This window comes from Triticum aestivum, chromosome 3D, assembly GCF_018294505.1.
Source record: "Triticum aestivum cultivar Chinese Spring chromosome 3D, IWGSC CS RefSeq v2.1, whole genome shotgun sequence".
Lineage (NCBI taxonomy): Eukaryota > Viridiplantae > Streptophyta > Magnoliopsida > Poales > Poaceae > Triticum > Triticum aestivum.
The window spans coordinates 407596212-407614897 of record NC_057802.1 but is presented as its reverse complement, the minus strand read 5'-3'; the positions used below and the strand labels follow the sequence as shown (position 1 = coordinate 407614897).

General features: G+C 45.4%; 1 protein-coding gene across 2 annotated transcripts; it reads left to right on the top strand.

Annotated features, from left to right (window-relative positions):
- Positions 1 to 7112: 7112 nt before the first annotated feature.
- LOC123079221 (bifunctional riboflavin kinase/FMN phosphatase) lies at positions 7113 to 10881 on the top strand. 2 transcript variants are annotated; one of them, XM_044501937.1, is made up of 10 exons: positions 7113 to 7366; positions 7659 to 7845; positions 7926 to 8056; positions 8431 to 8500; positions 8755 to 8820; positions 9240 to 9394; positions 9481 to 9570; positions 9695 to 9834; positions 10063 to 10155; positions 10390 to 10881. In XM_044501937.1, exons 1-10 carry the CDS (start codon positions 7303 to 7305, stop codon positions 10552 to 10554), a joined length of 1161 nt encoding a protein of 386 aa, XP_044357872.1. In that variant the 5' UTR covers positions 7113 to 7302; the 3' UTR covers positions 10555 to 10881. The 2 variants fall into 2 exon arrangements, with proteins under 2 accessions (XP_044357872.1, XP_044357871.1); XM_044501936.1 differs by having other exon boundaries at positions 9683 to 9834.
- Positions 10882 to 18686: the final 7805 nt, after the last annotated feature.

The window sequence follows — 18686 nt, the reverse complement described above, 5'->3', positions numbered from 1 at the left end:
TCTTGAATTTAGGACATACTGAGTAGCCATCTGAGTGGCACCCTACGTCCGAACGGAACAATATGCTGCTGTTCCTGTCTCCTGTGGGGTGCCACTATACAACCAATACAAGCAACTTCAGCGCGGATTGGTGGTACAAAAATGTAATCTTTTTTGCTGCCATAGTTTATTCCCTGTGCAATAACCACACGGTGAGCATATCATCCAACTCACCATCCACCCATACCGTTGGCAAGAATGCACTAGCTCGGCTGGTTAGGGCATCTCCAACGCCGACCATCAAACCACACGCATACGTCTGAACCGTGTTGTTCGGATATGTTGTGTCATCCAACGCGGACATGTATCGGTCCGCAAAGCGGTCCGGACGCACTTTCTCCTGCAAAACCACAGACAGGCGTTGGGGCTTTGTGGCGTCCAGACCGTTGTCACGCCTGCGTCTGACCGCCCTGACCACCGACCCCCCCTCCCCCCCACCGGCGTGCACTTCCCTCCTGAAACAGTTATCGCCACTCCAGACCGCCAGTGTCACATTCATGCCCGTCCAGAGCGGACACGGCCTCTCACCGGCGCCGCACTGAAGCGGCGCACCGGCCGAGAGCGCCGCCCGCGCCGCTTCCCAGTGCACGCGACTCCTCCGTGTTCAAACGACACCACGGCCGTCGCCCGTCTGCCGCCCACATTAATGGCACGCGGTTGCTGAGGAACCTACTTCAGCTCCATTCGTCTGTCCCTCTGCCTCTCACCATTGCCATTCGCCCGCTATATAAACTGCAGCCCCAGCCATAGCCGAATTTATCCACCTCCGGTCCCTTTCTCCTCTTCCGCATCACTCCCGCCATGGACTCTTCGCGCTCCAAAACTCTTTGGGATGAATTGTAGCCGGAGCAGAAGAAGGAGATGGCCGCCATTGTTGTCGGTTGGCAGGCTAACAGGTAACCGGAGGCCGACGACACGCTAATATAGGACGCGGTCGAGGACGAACCGGCGCCATCCTCAGCGGTGCATTACACCATGACCATCGGCGAGGCCCGTGTCCATTACATGGACATGTTGCGGGAGGAGCTGGAGAATAAGTTCCGGGAGGCGCACGCCGACACGGCCTACAACCTCCAGCTCCTCCAGGAGAACCGGCAGGTGGAGGAGCCGCTCAATGCCGGTAGGAAGATCGCACGAAACGCGGACGTGGTGGAGCAGGCGGTGCTGCTCGAGTCCTACCGATCCGCTCGCCAGATCCACCTCAACCGATAGCGGTACCGCCAGCGTCATGTGGAACTAGAGGCCTCCTACAAGGAGTTCGACAAGGCGGCAGACAAGGTGTGGGGGCAAGACCAACGAGGAGGAGGAGGACATCGCCGGCTCCGCCCCAGCCGCGCCCCTCCACCATGACCACGAAGTCACCACGTCTGCGGGCATCGCCAACAGCGAGAAAGAGTAGTGCACAACAGGTCACCGCCACTCGGGGTCCAAATAAGACCACCGCTTCTTCCCTACCGTTGAAGCCAAGCTTGGTGGGTTGAACATTATCGGCCATTTAGCCACTTGGCGGCGACATGGAGGCAGACAACTTCACTTCCCGGGGCTCCGGAGGCGGAGTTGGAGAGCGCCGAGGCGAAACTAGAGAAAGCAATAGTTCTCGGTGAAGGAAATATGCCCTAGAGGCAATAATAAAGTTGTTATTTATATTTCCTTATATCATGATAAATTTTTATTATTCATGCTAGAATTGTATTAACCGGAAACTTGATACATGTGTGAATACGTAGACAAAACAAAGTGTCCCTAGTATGCCTCTACTAGACTAGCTCGTTAATCAAAGATGGTTAAGTTTCCTAACCATAGACATGTGTTGTCATTTGATGAACGGGATCACATCATTAGGATAATGATGTGATGGACAAGACCCATCCGTTAGCTTAGCATAAAGATCGTTAAGTTTTATTTCTATTGCTTTCTTCATGACTTATACATATTCCTCTAACTATGAGATTATGCAACTCCCGAATACCGGAGGAACACCTTGTGTGCTATCAAATGTCACACGTAACTGGGTGATTATAAAGATGCTCTACAGGTGTCTCCGAAGGTGTTTGTTGGGTTGGCATAGATCAAGAAGGATTTGTCACTCCGAGTATCGGAGAGGTATCTCTGGGCCCTCTCGGTAATGCACATCACTATAAGCCTTGCAAGCAATGTGACTAATGAATTAGTTACGGTATGATGCATTACGAAACAAGTAAAGAGACTTGCCGGTAACTAGATTGAACTAGGTATGAGGATACCGACGATCGAATCTCGGGCAAGTAACATACCGATGATAAAGGGAATGATGTATGCTGTTATTGCGGTTTGACCGATAAAGATCTTCGTAGAATATGTAGGAACCAATCATCTAGGTTCCATTGTTGGTTATTGATCGGAGATGTGTCTCGATCATGTCTACATAGTTCTCGAACCCGTAGGGTCCGCACGCTTAACGCTCAATGACGAATTGTATTATGAGCTATGTGTTTTCGTGACCGAGATTGTTCGGAGTCCCGAATGAGATCACGGACATGACGAGGAGTCTCGAAATAGCCGAGAGGTAAAGATTGATATATTGGACGATAGTATTTGGACACCGGAATGGTTTCGGGACGTTTCGGATATTTATCGGAGTACCGAGGGGTTATCGGAACCCCCCAGGGAAAGTAATGGGCCTACATGGGCCATAGGGAAGAGGGAAGGCAGCCCACAAGGGGTGGCCGCGCCCCCCTCCCATAGGGAGTCCGAATTGGACTAGGGGAGGGGGCGCGCCCCCTTTCCTTCTCCTCTTCCCTCTCCCTTCCCTCTTTCCCCCTCCATGAGAAGGAAAAAAAGGGGGGCGAATCCTACTAGGACTGGAGTCCTAGTAGGACTCCCCTCTCCTTGGCGCGCCCCTGGTGGCCGGCCTCCTCCTCTCCCTCCTTTATATACGTGGGCAGGGCACCCCTTGGAGACACACCAATTGTTCCAAGCCGTGTGCGGCGTCTCCCTCCACGGTTTACTCCTCCGGTTATATTCACGTAGTTCTTAGGCGAAGCCCTACGCGGATCACATCACCATCACCGTCACCATGCTGTCGTGCTGACGAAACTCTCCCTTGACCCTCTGCTGGATCATGAGTTCGAGGGACGTCATCGAGCTGAACGTGTGCTGAACTCAGAGGTGTCGTACGTTCGGTACTTGATCTGTTGGATCGCGAAGACGTTCGACTACATCAACCGCGTTAACCTAACGCTTCCGCTTTCGGTCTACGAGGGTACGTGGACACACTCTCCCCCTCTCGTTGCTATGCATCTTCTAGATAGATCTTGCGTGATCGTAGGAATTTTTTTGAAATTACATGCTACGTTCCCCAACACTCGGGGCTCATGGGCGGACACGGGGAACGGGCACCAGCGATCATTAGAGTAGGTATTATACCTCCATAGTCGAACAAGCACCGCTTTTAGTTGAAGTATGTCCAATATATAATGAATTTCGTCGTGCTTATATGAAATCCGTCGTGTTTGCATGAATCTCTTTCGGTTTATATGAAAATCCGGCCGTGTTTGCACGAATTTCGTCGGGTTAGTTTGGATAGTAGTTATGCGGGCAGCGTTGGATGGCTGCCTCTCGCATCCATGTCCGCAGACTGGTCCCCCTGTCCGCGGATGAATGCGGGAGGAAATTTGTGGGTCGCTATTCGAGATGCCCTTAGGCCTTTTTCTGATGAAACTAGTCCTTCCGAATTCAAGTCCCATACTAGACTTATTATTATCTTTCCCAAATGATAAGTGTCACACATGTGGCAGGAGGCACTCCGGCCCTAACATTTTTTACAACTAAAGCTGTCATCCGAAAAGAAAGAAAAATAAACCAAAAAAACTGAAACTTGCCATCCGAAAAGAAGTTGCCATATGCTTGACAACTAAAGTTGCCATCCTCATGTCGCTAAATTTGCCATAAAAACATTCGGAGTTGCCATGTGCTTGTGCCACACGTGTGGCACTTATCAGGGTCCTTATCTTTTTTATTCCTTGGGTTTATGTAAGATTTTTAAATTTTATGTGATGGTCCTTAAGTCTCAATATTTATTGACTGAGTCTCTCGAAGGTGCTGATATACGGTTTTCTAAATCTTAGGTACCTAAATTTTTTCTTTGCATTAGCCAATTTCTGCTTTGCATGAGGCCGAAGGAGGGGACGATGTGAGGAACATCAACGACGAGCATCGGCCACGCCGAGGTCGAACCAGGACCTCATCAGAGCCAGGGATGAGCAGTGTCCCAGGTGGAGGCGAGGAAGAAACTTAACCGAGGGCGGGGTCGTCGAGGTTCCTGTAGATCGGGGGGGTTTAGAAGGATGGTCGGGGCGGCGGCCAGCACGACGGTGGTGGAGAACTGGAGATTGAAGGTAGGGCGGGGTGGCGATATTCGTCGGCCACGAAGGGCGGGGGCATGTGATTAGGGCAGGTTGGGCTGCGGGGGAGGAGGAACCGCCGTGCGCGGATGAGTAAGAAAGAGGAGAAGAAAAGCAATGCGCGTATGACAGCCGTTGGATGTTGATCAGATGGTCGAGAGAAAAAGTGACTGACACTCAGATATATTTTCTGGTACCTACTTTAGGCAGTCCCTATGATATATGTTGTGTGTGCATGCCTTTATAGAGTTGAATGTACGTATGTGTATGTGAATATATGCTTTGGGACTTTTTTTTCTCGCCTACACATAGCTTTGGTCTTATATGACTTTCCTAATTACGGATGTGTTTTCGCATGTGTGTGATTTTTTTTAAAACCCCACCATGTATTAGTTAATTTAAAATGATCATACAATCATTCATTACAAAATTAGCCACGCAGGGCGGTACAGTATTAAAAAGAACCATCGGACCTACTATCAAAACTAAACTTTGCAATCTCATGAGCCACCATATTGGCCATCCTATTAATCTTGAATACTTTATACCATCATCAACTGAGAGATATTCAATGCCTTTTTTTAGGTCTGCCAAAGCTGACCTGTCAAAACACTCCTTTCCAAACACAGAAGCCACAGAAGAACAATTAGTTTCCAAAATGATGGGCTTGTCAAGAGTGGTACAAATACACAGGCCAGATATGGTCGCTCTTGGTTCCGCTTCCTCGACGCTATGGCAAACTCCAATGAAGTCCTAAGAGGAGATGATAACTTGTCCATAATGGTCTCTGACGACCACCCCCACGCTTGCAGCTTTGATGGCCTCCACATAACTTGCGGCGACATTAATCTTGAAAAAACCCAAGGGGAGAGGCTTCCAGGAGATAACATTCCTCTCCATATTAGTGTTTACCTTGGTTTCTTCCTTCACTTTCTTACCTTTGTTGCACACTGCCACCTGCATGTTCGGGCCAATAATTTTGAACAAAACACACATGTTCGCATGTGTGTGAGTTGGTGTCGGCTATGCGCATCATATTTATGTAGAGGCCAGATGAAAATAAATCCTCCCTTTGTTGAAAAAATTATGGAAGGGAGTACATCCTACGGGCTAAGGGCATCTCCAACGCTGACTTGCAAATTTGCTCCGGCATCCGTCCACGGACAAAGGGGACCAGTATGCGGACACTGATGTGGGAAGCGGCCATCCAACACTGCCCGCGTACATTTCAACCACCGTTGGAACTAACCGGGCGAAATTCATGCAAACACGGCGAATTTCATATAAACCGGACGAAATTCATTATATTTCGGACATACATCAACTAAAAGTGGAGCTCGTCCGAGGCCGGAGGTATAATTTTGGACATACTTCTAATCACCTATAGTCTAATGCCGGCCGCGGCGGAACTCCACTCCCACGACATGGCTACCCTCCGTGGCTTTCGCCTCCACAATATCTTCCTTATGTCCGTCTGCGCCGCTCATCGGAGTAGCCATGCTTCAACCGGAGGGGAAGAATGCCTACTCCGCTTCCGTGAAGCCGAGGCGGGGGTCGACGATGGTCTGTGCTGAACTAGGCAAGACACCAGCTGTGTATGACGGCGACGCTGCGGCGGCGGCCAACGTGGGACCCAAGCAGCGGTGGCCTCCCGTGGTATACTTTTCCTTGGTTCGGCGGCGGCTAGGGACATGCGGGCCGGCCCCGCTGGCAGGGCGCGGTTCCGCCCAAGTTTGTGGCGGATGGCGTGGCCGTAGGTGCGGAAGGATCACGACGACACGGCGGCGTCCAATGCATTCACGATGCCAGTGCCACCGTGCTCCTCCGCTTGCGGGCGTGGAACAACTGGCCACTCCTCTGTGAGCTGGCTTGGAGCGGCGAGGTGCTATACCAGGGGCCAACTTGGAGCGGCGGTTTGCTCCTCCGCTTGCCTCGCCTGCAGCCTCACCCATGGTGCTAACGGCCTGGGGCGGCGAGGGAGGTGTAGCAGCGAGTTGCCTAGCTCGTATCAGGCGGGCTCGGTGGGCTACCCAGTCGGCTTTTATGTCGTAGAACTCCTCTTTCTGATCGCCGGATGCCATGGAGAGGGTGCAGAATATGGTGCAAGGAGGAGTAGGGGAGCGGAGGTGTGGTGCGGTTCTTGCCCGACGTCTGGCATCGTTTAAATAGCAGCGAACTCGAGGAGCCAACCGGCGTTGTGTTTAATGCCGGCCGGCTGGCAAACGGACGTGTGGCCAGAGTAGATTTCTCGGCGCACACACAGATTCAATAGAGGCGGCCGGGGCTGTTTGAAGCCGGTTGAATGTCGCGATGAGGCGTGTTCAGCCGGGCGTGCAACGGGCGACGCTCTCTCGACCGACGTGCCACTTCAGTGCCAGCGTCAGTGAGAGTTCTCGTCCGTTCTAGGCCGGCGCGAATGCCGCTCCATGACGGCATGAGTGCGGGCAGCTGGCGCCTGACGGGAACGCAAAGCGAGCGAGGGTTTTTTATGGACCAGGATAGTTAGACGTGGGCGTGACGGCCGTCCGGACACCCGCAAAGTCCTCTAATTTATCTCCGGTTTACAGGAAAATATGCGTCCAGATACCGGTAAAGCCTCCTGGTTATTTGTGTTCAGTTTGCGGTAAAAAGCGCGTCCGCCCGACCGGCAAAACACGTCCGGCCTCCTGCCGCGGCATACGCCACTAGGCACGGATTCGACCAATTGCCTCCCCGAACCTGACCGGTCGCGCATCGTTGCAAATGGACTCCGATTCCACCTATCCCCTCGTCGGACTCCTTCCGCCCCGACCCTTAAATCCCAGGAGCAGCCCTCCCTCCCACGGCGCCCAAACCCGCCAATCTCCTCCGTGACTCGCCTTGTCTCCTCCGCGATTCATCCATGGCAGCGACGCATCGGGTCTCCGCCGTGATCTTCGACCTCGACGGCACCCTCTTGGACACAGGTACGCGGATCCGCTCGCTCTCAAGCTCACGCCGCCGTCCCGTGCCGTTCGATGCTCCGCCTAGTTCGGTCGACGTGTCCTATGCTCGAATAGTTACACAAGGATTTGTTTTTTCTGTTCGTGGCGGGATGTTTGGTCATCTCCTCCAAACCTACGCCCTGCATTCGAAAATCACGATTTGTTGTGCCGAGGCGCTGCCTTTCCAGTAAAGCAGAGTAAAAGTGCAATATGAAAGTAGCTTAAAAAAAGTTCAATATGGAGTTTGTAAAGTGTGGTGTGTCTCTTGGTGCAGAGAGGGCAACAAGGGACGTCCTGAAAGAGTTCCTGGGGACCTACGGGAAGGTCCCAGATGCGGCCAAGGAGGAGAAGCGATTGGGGCAGATGCACAGGGAGTCCACAACCGGGATCATCGCAGACTATGGGTTGCCGATCACCGTCGAGGAGTATTCAGAGGCAATATACCCGCTGTATATCAAAAGGTTTGGTTCGTTTTACTCAGCTGATCATGTGTCAGTCACGATTAACGGAAGCACTGAACTTGGCCTCACTTGTTCTCCAGGTGGCAAAGGGCAAGGCCACTTCCAGGGGTTAACAGGCTTCTCAAGCACCTCCACAAGAACGGAGTACCGCTGGCGCTCGCTTCAAATTCCATCAGGAGAAATATTGATCACAAAATTTTGAAACTAGGAGGTCTGAACCTTTCTTCAATCTACATGGAATAACATGCCACCCCTTTTGGTATTCCACAAGTGCCACTTGGAATGCGGAAAGTAGTTTTTGTTTTACTAAAGGAAAGAATAAGTCCGTCGATATAGTACCAAGTCATTAATCTGATGAAAGAAATTGTGGCTTTGCTTGATCTGTCATGACTATCTTCTGAGTTTCTATGCTCACAGTTTGGGTGTACTAGTCATTGTTAATTCTGATTTTCAGTCATCTGTGCCCTAGACATTCACTTGCACAAACACAAAACTTATAGCAGTAATGGAATTTTTATGAAGTGCTAGATTTATTTATGTTATGAATTGTATGCTGATTTGTTAATTTTTTTACTTGTTTTCCAGAACTGAAAGACTGCTTTTCGGTGGTTCTTGGTGGTGATCAGGTCCCTCATGGAAAACCTTGCCCTGACATGTGCGTACTTCAAAATTTTACCAAATGTTTGTTGCACGTTTCTGCAGCGATTAGCATGTACAAACTGCAATATTTCCATGCAACATCACACGGTGTAACTTGCAGCGAAATTACCTGTGTGTCCCAGGAACATTCACGTATAATGTCATCTTATCTGACCATATAAGATAACCAATTTTGGTGAAAACATTATTTAAAGCATCTTTAGCTTTGTGCATAACATTGCTGATTATGTGTCATCAATGCTTTTGTAGATTTCTGGAGGCCGCAAAGAGGCTTGGTGTAAATCCGTCGTCATGTTTGGTCATAGAAGATTCTCTGTAAGTATAGCAAACACTACTCCCGTACAGGCTTTTTCCCCCCAATGATGGTTAGTTTTCCTTTTGAAAGGGAAATGGAAGAAGTTTAGGTTTCATACGAGATTTAGCTTATCCGACAACAGACAACTTGTTAGAATGTGCATCATAGTATAGATAGCAGCCTTAAATAGCCGAACATAGACATAGTAGCGATATAGTTGCGCTAAGAAAACCAAATTTAGAAACTAGTGCTTATATGCTTTTTATTTTATTTTTCAAATGCGTTTTCTAAGTGTTGACACCCAAGACAATTGCACTTTACAGTATAGTACCATGCCAAATTTCTGCACTCATGGAGATATTAACGTTGCTTTTGTTAAAAGATAATACCTGTTTTGTATTTAATTGAACTTACTGCTTTGCTGGCAAAATGTTCTCAGTGTTGGAGTTCAGGCTGCCAAGGCTTCAGGGGCGAAGGTAGTTGCTGTTCCATCACTGCAAAGTCAAAGGCATTGTTACTCAATTGCTGATCTCATCCTCTATTCACTGCTAGACTTCCATCCTGAGTTGTGGGGTCTTCCCCCATTTGAAGATCGTAATTCTTTCTCCATTAACCACCAGCTTCATTTTTGTTGATTTATTTCAATTATTTAAGTCTGCTGGCTGCCATTTATGTTGCAGGCATCCAAGGTGCTTTGGCCATGGAACCATTACTCTCAAATGCTCAGATAGGTGACGCGGTACAAAACAGTACTCTTACACTTATAGCAGGTCGGATACCTTCCTATGTTCTTCTAATATGTCAACAGCTGATAATATTACACTTCTTAGCACATAGTGGTTTGCAAAATACTGTAACAGCACATTTTTTAACACAAAACAGTTTTTGCAACAGGTGAGTGCACCTACGACTCTATTCCTGATCAAATATCAGGAATTTTCTTTGGTTGGACCAAGTCAGAAACTTCTGGAGTCTTTAAAGCGGTGGTCAGCACTGGGTGGGATCTTTCACCGGGAAAATTTGAAAGAGTGATGGTTGGTATTTTAAACTTAGTCTTATCTCTTGGCTATTCTGCACCTTTAAGATGTGTTAATTGCCCATTGTCATTTACAAATTTAAAGGGTTGTGTTTTCTGGGAGTTCTGTTGCTGTAGGTTAACACATGCAAAATACTCCAGACTTTGCTAACTGCTGTGGCATTATTGCCAAAGAATTGTAAAAGGAAATAATTTGCCAGCCTTGATCTGTGGTTGTCCTTTTCAGCACATATGCTTTCTTGATTCTCATTACAAGGCCAAAACAGAGGATCACTTGGAGCTTTTATTAATTGGCTACATCCGGAAGCTCCAAAGCTCGGTAATGACCTTATCATGTAAATAAATACAAATTCATGAAGTTGACACTTTGTATTCAGCTATGTATTTTATTTCTTCATTTACATTCCATTTGGTACTCTACTATGGACCCTCTCCGCCATGCAACGCAGAACTCCGCTAGACACAACCAAGCATATATAATGACAACTTTGTCATATGACCATTGTCAAAACCTTGAATGCAAGTCCAAACATGATTATAACCTTTGTTGCAGGAAAATATATCTCAAGCAATGAACATAACTGATGAAGACCAGGCCACTGCAAGAGATGCACTAGACCTCCCAGCTTTCTCTGAATATGCAAAGACAAGGAGTGCATTGGACCTCCCAGCCTTACCTGAATATGCAGAGCCACGAAACGGCCTTCTTCTTGCCTGACGCCTGACGTGCCACTACAAGCTATCTGATATTATTGACAAGATTGCGGGTATCGCTTATTTTCCTTAAAGACATGTAGGGATTGCTGGGAGAGTTGTAAGAGCTGCCTGGAATGAAGCTTGCTTCGCATTCATGAAGGTGGAATCTCTCGATATTCTCAATTTCTTGGTATCTTTTGACAGACTCACATCAGAAGATACACTGTAATATTTTATCTATCATTGTGTGTGCCTTGTCGTGCGGATAAAATGTGTACAGACAATGAAGTGGGGGTAGAAAAAGATTATTTACGGGCTGATAGTTTAAAGCATTTGTCATGTTTACTCTTGGAAGGAGCTCATTTTGTGCCTGCATATGCTCACGGCCATAACCGATGTGGCAGGATGAGAAATGCAGGGAAGCAGCAGGGATGTTCCATGTCCATCCTGAAGACCTGAACATCCAGAATGCTACTCCCTCTGTTCACAAATATAAAGATGTTTGGGTTATTTCAATATAGCTACATACGGACACACTAAAACGTGTGTATATACATTTGATTCAGGAGAAAGTTAGAACATCTTATATTTGTGGAAGGATGCAGTAATGTATATCAAAAAAAGTATGCTCTGCTTGTTTCAAAAAAAAAGTATGCTCTGTCAAATAACGTTCCAAGAGAGAGACATGTTCTTGCACATCAGCTAAAGTACTCATGTAAGTATACATGTACAAAAGTTATTCTTTGTATGAAACGCGATCGAGCAGCCGGCTATTTTCGGAAGCATTTGGAAACTCCAAAACGCGTGAATGATCTTTTGCCAAAAACAGCACGACGTAACGTATTTTCTTCTTAATAAAGCTAGCTATAATGATCTTCCCTCAAAAGAATTAAAATAGCAAGACGTATATGGTCCCCACCTCATCTCGGATCATCTTTGGCTGAACAAAAGACTTGCTCCGGCCTCCAGACTTATCATGCCTTCTTCCGCTCCCTTTTTCCTCACAAGTTTGACGACAGAGAAAAACAATTCAATCTTGGGTGTGCGTAAAACAAGCAAACAAAATTCCAGTAAACTAACACAGTTCATATACATGCCCAAACTGTTGACTTCCTCGTTGCCAAGATGAAAATTTCAAGGAGAAAAGAGGTTAGCGGGCAATTAACCTCATTCCGACACGCAATTTTGTAGGAACAAAAGAGGCATACTTGTCAAAACAAAAATAACAGAAGCAACTCACGACATTTAGGCAATTCTGGTCACAAAAGATGGGCAATGTGTAACGAGGTCTGAGGCAAATACATGTTAAAATAGAAGCAACTAGATCATCATGGGTGCTATGTAGCAAGAAAATAGGAGATCGAGGCAACTTTGACTTAAAAAAAAACTTTGACTTGAAGTTGTGGCAACTCTTCGCTGTCCACCAGCAACAACACACGAACCAAACTAGCAAGGATCTCGGGAGCAACTAGTTGACTGTTGACGAGCGCTCCTTCAGGAGCCTCACAACAATCAGCGTCACTTGGCGCGGTCTCAGTCGCCCGCCACGTGTCGCGCTCCAGACGGTCCCTCTGGATTTTTTTATTTTTTCACACGCATTTTTGGCTTTTTAAACGGGTTTTTTCTGGGTTTTTCGACGTTTCGGTTTTTCACCGGTCTTCCTTAGCTTTTGGATAAAAAAATCCGAAAAAAAATTTACGCAAAAAAACGTGTTTTCTTTCTTTTTTTTCTTTCGTGAGAGTCACGGTTTTGCTTCCGCGAGAGGCACGCTTTTGCTTTCACCAAAGTCACGACCGTGCCTCTTGGAAACGAAAAAAAACACGTTTTCTGTTTTTTTCCTTCCGCGAGAGGCACGGTTTTGCTTTGGCGAGAGTCACGGCCGTGCCTCTCGAAAACAAAAAAAAACGTGTTTTGTATTTTTTTTTCCTTTCGTGAGAAGTATGGTTTTGCTTCCGCGATAGGCACGGCCGTGCCTCTCGGAAACGAAAAAAATGTGTTTTTTGTTTTTTTTCCTTTCACGAGAGGCACGGTTTTGCTTTCGCGAGAGACACAGCCGTGCCTCCTCGGAAACCAAAAAAATGTGTTTTCTCTTCTTTTCTTTCCTTCCGCGGAAGGCACGGTTTTGCTTTTGCGAGAGGCACGGTTGTGATTTCACGAGAGACACGGGCGTGCCTCTTTCGGAAAGGAAAAAACCCGTGCTCCCGGTTTGGTTCTTTCGTCCGTTTTTTTCGTGAAAAAAAGTTTGTCAAAACCTATCAACATGGGATCTAGTTTTGAAGATCTTGGCGCGAGGAATCCAACGGTGAAATTAGTTCTAAATTTGGACGCACAGTTTAAGAGATAAAACGTTTTGAATAAACGGATCAATGAAAAAAGGGAAAACTCCCAGGTTGCGACAAGTGACGCACATACAGCGCATTACTTATCACAACCTAGAAAGGTGGAAATGATCTTTGTAATGAGTACTCCTCAATTAGTATGATTTTCGAAGGATCTCCCCATGATGCTCACTCATGCAAAAAAAAGGACTCATGGACAGAATCAGCTGGGCCCCGAGCAACCGGGTGTGCGGCAATGTCTCGCTCACTACAAGACAGTAGCCGGCCTCGCCTTTGGGAGCCGGTCAGCGGCCATGCACATTTTTTTCTACTTTTGTTTATAATTTGATTAAATGTTCCTGATTAAATTTAAAAAATTCAAAACAAATTTTTATAGATATATATTAGAAAACTGAAATTTGATCAATTTTTTTAAAAATCCATGATTTTTTAAAACCTTAACGCAGTGAACAAAAATTTGTTGCCATAATTTTAAAAAATATTGATACAGTTCAAAAATGTTTATAACAAAAAAATATTCATGTGTTTCAAGAAAATATGCATAGCATTATAAAAATTGTTAATGTGTATAGAAAAATGTTCCAAGTATATAAAGCAAATGTACAACGTGCATAAAAAAAGTTACACATTAAAAAATAATAATCATGTACTTTAAAAAAATAAACGTGTCTAAAACATATTACTGATGTATACCAAAAATATAAAAATACATGAAAAAATAGGCATCAAAATATATATTTTAAAAAGATTAAATATGCATAAATAATTATTCTTGATGCATCGAAAAAATTATAACATGTATGAAAAATGTAAACATTAAAATGTATACTGAAAAATGTTTATCAGGTATTTATTTACTTTTATGTGTACAATTTGTTTCCTGGTGTATACGAAAAATATACATTATGCGTAAAGAAAGTTGACATTAATATATATTTTAAAATTGGTACTAGTGTATTTAAAAATATTAAATATGTATACAAAAAGTGTAAAACATGCATGAAATAAATAGACATGAAAGCATATATTTGAATAAAAATTTAATTATGTATTTGGTAAATATTATAACTATATAAAAATATTCTTGATGCATATGAAAAATTTGTATGAAAAAAGTAGACACTAAAACAAATATTTAAAAGATATTAAATGTACTTAAAAAATGTTAAATATGTATTAAAAATGTCCCTAATGCATACTAAAAATGTACATTGTGCACGTAAAAAAGTAGACACGTGGCAAAAAAAATTGAATTCTTTTGAAAAAACTGGTGAAAACCGGTAAGATAAAAACCCTGACAAAAGAACGATGTAATTCTGAAAGATCGTGGATGTCGCCTAGAGGGGGGAGGGGTGAATAGGCGCTTTAAAATAATTACGATTTAGGCCCGAACAAATGGGGAATAAAACTAGCGTTTAATTTGTCAAGCACAAAACCTAAAACAATTAGGCTCACCTATGTGCAGAAACAACGTATGCTAGGCAAGATACACAACTAAGTGATAGCAAGATATATAATATGAAACACTATGGCTACCACAAAGTAAAATGCATAAGTAAAGCGTACTGGTAAGAGATCACCGAGGCACGCAAAGACGATGATGTATCCAAAGTTCACACCCTTACGGATGCTAATCTCTATTTGGAGCGGTGTGGAGGCACAATGCTCCCCCAAAATGCCACTAGGGCCACCGTAATCTCCCCACGCCCTAGCACAATGCAAGATGTGTGATTCCACTAAGGGGCCCTTGAGGGTGGTCACCGAACCCGTACAATTGACAACCCTTGGGGACGGTCATCGTTACCCGTACAAATTGCTCGAGGCAATCTCCACAACTCAATTGGAGACCCCAAGGCTTGCCCGGAGTTTTCCACCACAATGATTAGCTCCACGACACCACCAACCGTCTACGGCGCCCAAGCACCTAAGAGGAACAAGTTCTAGGGTACCAAGCACCCAAGAGTTATAAGCTACTCAAACTTCACTTCCACGTATCACCGTGGAGAACTCAAACCTATGCACCAAATGCAATGGCAAGGGCACACGGAGTGCCCAAGTCCTTATCTCCCAAATCCCACCACAACAACTAATGCTATGGAGGAAAATGAGAGGAAGAACAAAGAGAAGAACACAAAGAACTCCAAGTCTATATCCAAAGGGGTTCCCCTCACTTAGAGGGGAAAGTGATTGGTGGAAATGTGGATCTAGATCTCCTATCTCTTTTCCCTAAAAAACTAGCAAGAATCATTGGAGGGATTCAGAGATAGCAAGCTCGAAGAAGGTCTATAATGGGGGGCAAACACGAGCTCAAAGGATAAGAACCATTGGGGAAGAAGACCCCTTAAATAGCCCCCCCCCAAATCCAGCTGTTATGTGCACTAGACACGCACAAGCGGTACTACCACTCCTGGGAGTGATACTACCGCTTAGCTAGGTCAACGCATCCCAATGAGAACAAAATACAAGAGCGGTAGTTCTACTAGAGAGGTATTACCGCACTACTACCGGCTAAAGTGGTACTACCGCTCTACTACTGCTCTATCACTGCTCAAGCAGACTGGGCAACAGAAGCACAAAAAAGCGGTCCTTCCGCTTCTTTCTATCGCTTAGAGCAGTACTGTCCCTCTACTACCGCTTAAAGCTGAAAATTGTCCAAGCAAGACAAAAGGATGCTCCAATACTAAAACTGCTATAACTACTGCAAATGGACTCCGAAATCAGCAAACTCAAGCTTGTTGGGTAGATGACAAAGAGCACTATCCAACAGCGACGTGATAAAGTAAGAATTGGTAGTAGAAAAATGCCAATGATATAGAGGTGTGAAACCTCCATCAATGAAGAACCGGCAAAAAATCCAACATCGAAAACGCAAAAGATGAAGCACGTGAAATCCGTTTTCGATGAACTCTAGCTTGTCATGAAGATGACCACAAGCTCCAAAAACTCACACAGAGAAAAACCAACAAAGATGATGCAACAAAGCAATAGTTTGAGCTCTCTACGAACGATATGATCAAGCTACGAGAGGGGAGAGTATGTCTATGTACCCTCGTACCGTTTAGCGGAAGCGTTTATCAATGCGGTTGATGTAGTCGTACACCTTCACGATTCGCCCGATCAAGTACCGAACGTACGCCACCTTCGCGTTCAGCACACGTTCAGCTCGATGACGTCCTCGCCTTCTTGATCCAGCAAGATGGTCGAAGTAGTAGATGAGTTCCGGCAGCACGACGGCATGGTGATGGTGGTGGTGCAACTATCTCTGTAGGGCTTCGTCGAGCACTACGAAAGTTATGACCGAGGATGAACTAGAGGGAGAGAGGAGCCGTACACGGCTTGGGAATCATGGTGTGTGTTGCCCCTCTCCCTCCTCTCATATATATAGGTGGAGGGGGGAGAGGAGGAAGCCCTAGGGCGCCCCCAAAGGGCCGGCGACCAGCCCTAGGACCTGCCTAGCCGCCCCCCTTCCATATATGGACATGGGGTAAAAGAAAGGGGGGTTGGCTGCCTTAGGGCGCCTCCCCCTTCCTTCCCTCCATCCTTGGTGCGCGGGCAGGGGGTGGAGGGGCCCGCCAGCCCCCTTGTGGGCTGGTGTGCTTCCCCCTTTGGCCCATAAGGCCCACCACTTACTGGTGGCCTCCCGGAACTCCTTCCGACACTTCGATAAATACCCGGTAGTTTTTGGAACCTTTCCCGCGACCGAATAACATCGTCCTATATATCAATCTTTACCTCCGGACCATTCTAGAGCTCCTCGTCATGTCCGTGATCTCATCTGGGACTCCAAATAACATTCGGTCACCAACTCACATAACTCATATAGTACTATATCGTCAACAAATGTTAAGTGTGCGGACCCTACGAGTTCGATAATGATGTAGACATGACCGAGACACTTCTCCGGTCAATAACCAATAGCGGGACCTGAATGCCCATATTGGTTCCTACATATTCTACGAAGATCTTTATCGGTCGAACCTTTATGACAACGCACGTAATTCCCTTTGTCTGTTGGTATGTTACTTGCCCGGGATTCGACCGTCGGTATCTTCATACCTAGCTCAATCTCATTACCGGCAAGTCTCTTTACTCGTTCTGTAATACATCATCTTGTAACTAACTCCTTAGTTACTTTGCTTGCGAGCTTCTTGTGATGTTGTATTACCGAGAGGGCCCAGAGATACCTCTCCGACATACAGAGTGACAAATCGCAATCTGGATTCACGCCAACTCAACAGACACCTTTGGAGATACCTGTAGAGCATCTTTATGATCACCCAGTTACGTTGTGATGTTCGATAGCACACAAAGTATTCCTCCGGTATCCGGGAGTTGCATGATCTCATGGTCGAAGAAATATGTATTTGACATTAAGAAAGCAGTAGCAATAAACCGAACGATCATATGCTAAGCTAACGGATGGGTCTTGTCCATCCCATCATTCTCCTAATGATGTGATCTCATTATCAAGTGACAACACATGTCTATGGTTAGGAAACCTTAACCATCTTTTGGTCAATGAGCTAGTCTAGTAGAGGCTCACTAGGGACACGGTATTTGTTTATGTATCCACACATGTATTTAAGTTTCTGGTCAATACAATTCTAGCATGAATAATAAACCTTTATCATGAATAAGGAAATATAATAATAACAACTTTATTATTGCCTCTAGGGAATATTTCCATCAGTCTCCCAGTTGCACTAGACTCAGTAATGTAGTTCACATCACCATGTGACTAACACCAAAGAGTTTACTAGAGTCAATAATCTAGTTCACGTTGCCATGTGATTAACACCCAAAGAGTACTAAGGTGTGATCATGTTTTGCTTGTGAGAGAGGTTTAGTCAACGGGTCTGCCATATTCACATCCGTATGTATTTTGCAAATTTCTATGTCTACAATGCTCTACATGGAGCTACCTAGCTAATTGCTCCCACTTTCAATACGTATCCAGATTGAGACTCAGAGTCACCCGAATCAGTGTCAAAGCTTGCATCGACGTAACCCTTTACAATGAACTCTTTATCACCTCATAACCGAGAAACATTTCCTTAGTCCTCTTTAGGTACCTAAGGATAATTTTGACCGCTGTCCAGTGATCCACTCCTGGATCACTATTGTACCCCCTTGCCAAACTCATGGCAAGGCACACAATAGGTATGGTACACAATATGGCATACTTTATAGAACCTATAGCTAAGGCATAAGGAATGACTTTCATTCTGTAACATCCCAAAATTTGGGATGTTATACATAGATCATCATTGCATATCATATTTTATTGCATTTTGTCAAATCCTCGATAAATCCTAAGCAACTCAAGGACCCTCGGAGAGAGTTGGGGATTTTCTCAAATTTTCATATTTGATTTTTCATCAAATAATAAGACGAGGATTTGGTTTTAATTATTTTTCTCTTCGGAAAAATATTTCATTAAACAAAATAAATGAGAGGAGAAAATATGACTTCTCCAAAACAATTGAAATACTGGAGGAAAAATGTTAAAATCATTTATTGGATTTTATTCGGATTTTATTTGCAATTTTAATTGCATTAAAAATATTGCATATTTTCAAAAATTTATTTTGTGTTAAAAAAATGTTCACCCTATTCTAGATTTTCTAACTAGACAGGGAAAATTTGTTTTATCTTTTTTGGATTTTTATTTATTTTTCTACGAATTATTTTCCGCGGAACGTATTTAAAAACAAAATGCGCAGCGCCCGACTGGGCCGAGGCCCAGCCGAGCCGCCGGCCCGCCCGCGGGATCTCCTCCCCGCGCACGACGCCCGCCGTCGCCGGAGACCGCCAT

Excerpts from the sequence above, each read along its gene's own strand:
- LOC123079221 (XM_044501936.1), top strand. The coding sequence starts at position 7,303 with ATGGCAGCGACGCATCGGGTCTCCGCCGTGATCTTCGACCTCGACGGC. Across the intron at positions 7,367-7,658 it reads CGGCACCCTCTTGGACACAG|AGAGGGCAACAAGGGACGTC; the intron begins GTACGCGGATCC and ends CTCTTGGTGCAG. Across the intron at positions 8,057-8,430 it reads CAAAATTTTGAAACTAGGAG|AACTGAAAGACTGCTTTTCG; the intron begins GTCTGAACCTTT and ends CTTGTTTTCCAG.